The sequence below is a fragment of the Lactuca serriola genome, chromosome 6 (assembly GCF_051521515.1).
Source record: "Lactuca serriola cultivar US96UC23 chromosome 6, Lser_US96UC23_V15, whole genome shotgun sequence".
Taxonomy (NCBI): domain Eukaryota; kingdom Viridiplantae; phylum Streptophyta; class Magnoliopsida; order Asterales; family Asteraceae; genus Lactuca; species Lactuca serriola.
In genome coordinates this window covers 18960617-18964377 of record NC_136413.1, presented here as the reverse complement: position 1 = coordinate 18964377, position 3761 = coordinate 18960617, and the positions used below count along the sequence as shown (strand labels likewise).

The following is a 3761-nucleotide window of genomic DNA, read 5'->3' as shown; positions in this document are numbered from 1 at the left end:
ATCAAAACACATAAATATACCTTGTTGTTTTGTGTTCTGTAGAGATAGAGAGAACAAAATATACTTTTACTGTATATGAGTTCCAACCATTTTTCTAGAACCAGAGAAAGGTTCTTATACTAGAGGGAAAAGAGGTTATGGTGTTCGCCTTCATATTTGGCGCCAAAACCGGTAGTTATTAGACATAACTAACGCTTACATCATCAAGATGTCATCAGGAGAGTTTTGACAGAAAATTGCATGGAGCCAATGTAAAATCCGTTTAGGTTTTGGGGCGCTGCCCCTAGACCCAGCCAAGGAATTGCAGCCCCTTGAAACCCTTGCATCCAGGGGTGTTGCCCTGGACCCCCATATTTCCGAGTCCATAATTATCACACCAAGTGTGTACTCTCATACCTCCAAGCTCGGTTAGTAAATGAAGTTCGGCCTATCTCATCATTAATACCAATCACACCAAAATATGTTGATAACACTAAAATCACCAACAAAGACCCTGCAAGGGGTGGAGCCCCTTGACCCCCGCCTTTCTATTGTACCGACTTATAATTCGAATTACAAATAAAAAGTCTCTTAGCTCACATGTTAGTTTCCATTACACAAAATGTGACGTAACATTAAAACCACCAACAAATGAAAGAGCAAAATAAATATAAATCTTATTATATACATTGGATTTTAATTAAGTTAACTATATCTCATCAACGCCGACTAGCTAATTAATATTCTATGTGTCAAATTGTGTTTACCTTTGCCATTTCTAATTGTTTAATAGTGGAGAAAAATCATACCATTAATTTGAGTAGGAGGGTATGAATATATGATTTATAAATATGTATTGTAATATAATCAAAATGAAGGGGTTAAAGGTCTTAAGGAGCATTTACCATGGTATGAAATGTTATTATTTATATGTAGGGATCTTTACTTGCATTATTTAAAGCTAGTTATTTAAACTCTGCGTACTAAATGTTTACAACATATAAGCAATTACTTTCATGAAACATTTTGTTCAAAAAATGTTTTTTCCACCTATCCTTTCGGGTTATTAAACAAAGATCCATACCACAATCACAAAATAATAATAATAATAATAATAATAATAATAATAATAATAATAATAATAATGATGATAATGATGACTGTCATCTCGATTTCAAGTAAAATTAGTCATGATGTCCATATTAATAAAAGTTGTGACAAATTATAAAGAAAACTTCATCTTTGTAGTAAATATAAATATCCAGGATGTTGCATGTGTTTGATAATGATGTAACTCATGTCATGTAGATTTACAATCTGTTAAGCCTTATATGAAATTAATTTCGAAAAACATTTAGACTTTTATATATTAAACTTGATTCTAATTATTTTTACAAGAAAGTAATGATGTTAAGTTTCTAATTATAGGAAGGCGAAGTCACAATCTAACTAAAAATAGTAATAATATAGCTTCTAAGGAAGATTTTGGGTGGTGCATAATTGTATAAAAAATTATAAATATATATGATGGCCTGGGTCATGTTGCACAAACTTGAAGAGTTAAGTTGACTCTCAACAAATTGTTTATCAAATCCACCATCCCTTAAATGGGAAGAAACCTCAATCCTGCGCAACTTGGCCATAAATTATTAAGCAATATCCAAATTCATACTTTGATCCCCTTGGTTTCATATATTTTCAATTCCGGTCCTTGTAGTTAGAGTATACGTACTTCTTATCCAAAACCATACATCATATATACCTCAATAAACGTCTTGATTCACATACCAGTTAAGTGGATTTGCTTATCGTATACAATTTGCAAGGTGGATTTGCTTATCATATACAAGTCAAGAAAATAATGTGTTACAGATGTTGGGACATGTAAATAATTATTCCATATTCACATATAGAAACCAATTCAAATAAATCATTTTCTTAAAGCTAATGTACATTTATCTTTTTACAAAAAAATGTTTTCTTAGAAAAAAAATTATATATTACTTTAGCTTTGAGAATTTGAAAATTTAAAATCTAGTTTGTCAAAAAGATGCATTAATCAGTTTTACATAGAAGAAGTCCAAATGAATTGGAATGGAAAAATTCATCAACGTTGTGTTTGGTTGAAAAATCACTAGAAATGATTTCCATAAATTTCAAAGCTAAAGGATTTTATCATTACTTGATATAAAGTAAAGCTAACCCAAATGGAATAATTGGTTTAAAAATGACTGAATAGAAACACAAGAAAAGTAGGAGGGGCAAATGTAAACTTTCTTGTAACCTAAAGGGCAAATAACTCAAAAGTTTGAAGGAGTGACCCCTAAAGTTCTAAAAATTCATAAGAAAACCCTTCCACCTCCATGGTTCATGTGCCATTGTCCTATCCACCAACCTCTCTCCTCTCCTCTCCTCTCCTCTCTTCTCCCATCACCTTCAAACAATCAAACCCATTTCCATGTGATCTTGTTCTTAATTTAGCAGAGCAGTATCCCCATCTCATCTCTCTTCCTTGATGATTCATTCAAACTAGCTAACCCTACTCAGTTGCTTGATTGCTAATTATTCTGGTTCTTGAAATGGACAGAAATAATTCAATCCCACAAGGCCTGACTCCAGATGAATATTCAGAGCTAAAACCCATAATTAATGCCTACCACATGTTCGACAAAATGCCAAACACATGCACCTCACTGATCACGCAGCGCATCGACGCCCCCGCCCACGTGGTGTGGCCCTTGATACGCCGCTTTGACAACCCACAAAGCTACAAGCATTTCATCAAGAGCTGTAACATGATTGGTGATGGCGGTGTTGGGAGTATCCGAGAAGTCACCGTCATCTCAGGCCTTCCGGCGTCCACCAGCACAGAAAGGCTCGAGCTTTTGGACGATGAGAAACACATCTTGAGTTTTCGTGTTGTGGGTGGAGAACACCGATTGAATAACTATCTTTCTGTTACTTCTGTCAATGAGTTCAACAAAGATGGAAAGGTTTACACCATTGTTTTGGAATCTTACATTGTTGATATACCAGAAGGGAACACGGTGGAGGATACGAAGATGTTTACAGATACTGTCGTAAAATTGAATCTTCAGAAATTGAGTGTGGTGGCCATGTCTTCTCTGCATGGTAGCGAATGAGTTAATGACAATCATTACGCCGGCCGGCGATGGGCGGCACAACTGGTGGTGCTGCTGGTGGTGGACCAGGTATGATGACTTCTACTTCTACCACCAAAAGTCAAAGATTCTGATAGGGTGGTGTTGAAGCTTTAATTAGTAAATCTTTTTTTTTTCTTGATTTCTTTCTTTCTTTGTTGAATCAAATAAATTTGGGGGTTAGTTTTAGTATTCGATTATTCACAAATAGTTCTTTGATTTCATTGTCAACAGTTGCAATGATATCGACTTTCGCAAATCAAATTGTATAATTTTATTGGTCGTTGTAATTAATTAAAGATTCCAAATAGAGTTAAAGTGTTGTTATCAAGAGGTGCTCTTATCTAATTTAACAAATATATATATAAATAAATAAATGTTGGCTAACTAGCAATCATTCGTTGAAGCCCACTTGTTCTATATATCAACTTTAATTAAATAATAAAATACCATATGTCAATTAGCCAAAAGGTTTAAGTTTCTTATAGATTGCCATTCATTTTTTGCAAAACCATCTACATTAGTTAAAAGTAACAATCTTAGTAAACTTTTGCACAATGCATATACACCAAGTATAGATTGTAAATACACCAAGTATAGATTGTATATATTCTGGTTATA

General features: G+C 33.7%; 1 protein-coding gene across 1 annotated transcript; it reads left to right on the top strand.

Annotated features, from left to right (window-relative positions):
- The first annotated feature begins 2328 nt into the window (after nt 1-2328).
- On the top strand, nt 2329-3471 carry LOC145058823 (abscisic acid receptor PYL2-like). Its single transcript, XM_079006709.1, has one exon. The coding sequence runs from the start codon at nt 2559-2561 to the stop codon at nt 3120-3122; it is 564 nt and encodes a 187-aa protein (XP_078862835.1). The 5' UTR covers nt 2329-2558; the 3' UTR covers nt 3123-3471.
- The last annotated feature ends 290 nt before the right edge of the window (nt 3472-3761 follow it).

Bases quoted from the DNA above. Each gene is read 5' to 3' on its own strand.
- LOC145058823 (XM_079006709.1), top strand. From the start codon at position 2,559: ATGGACAGAAATAATTCAATCCCACAAGGCCTGACTCCAGATGAATAT.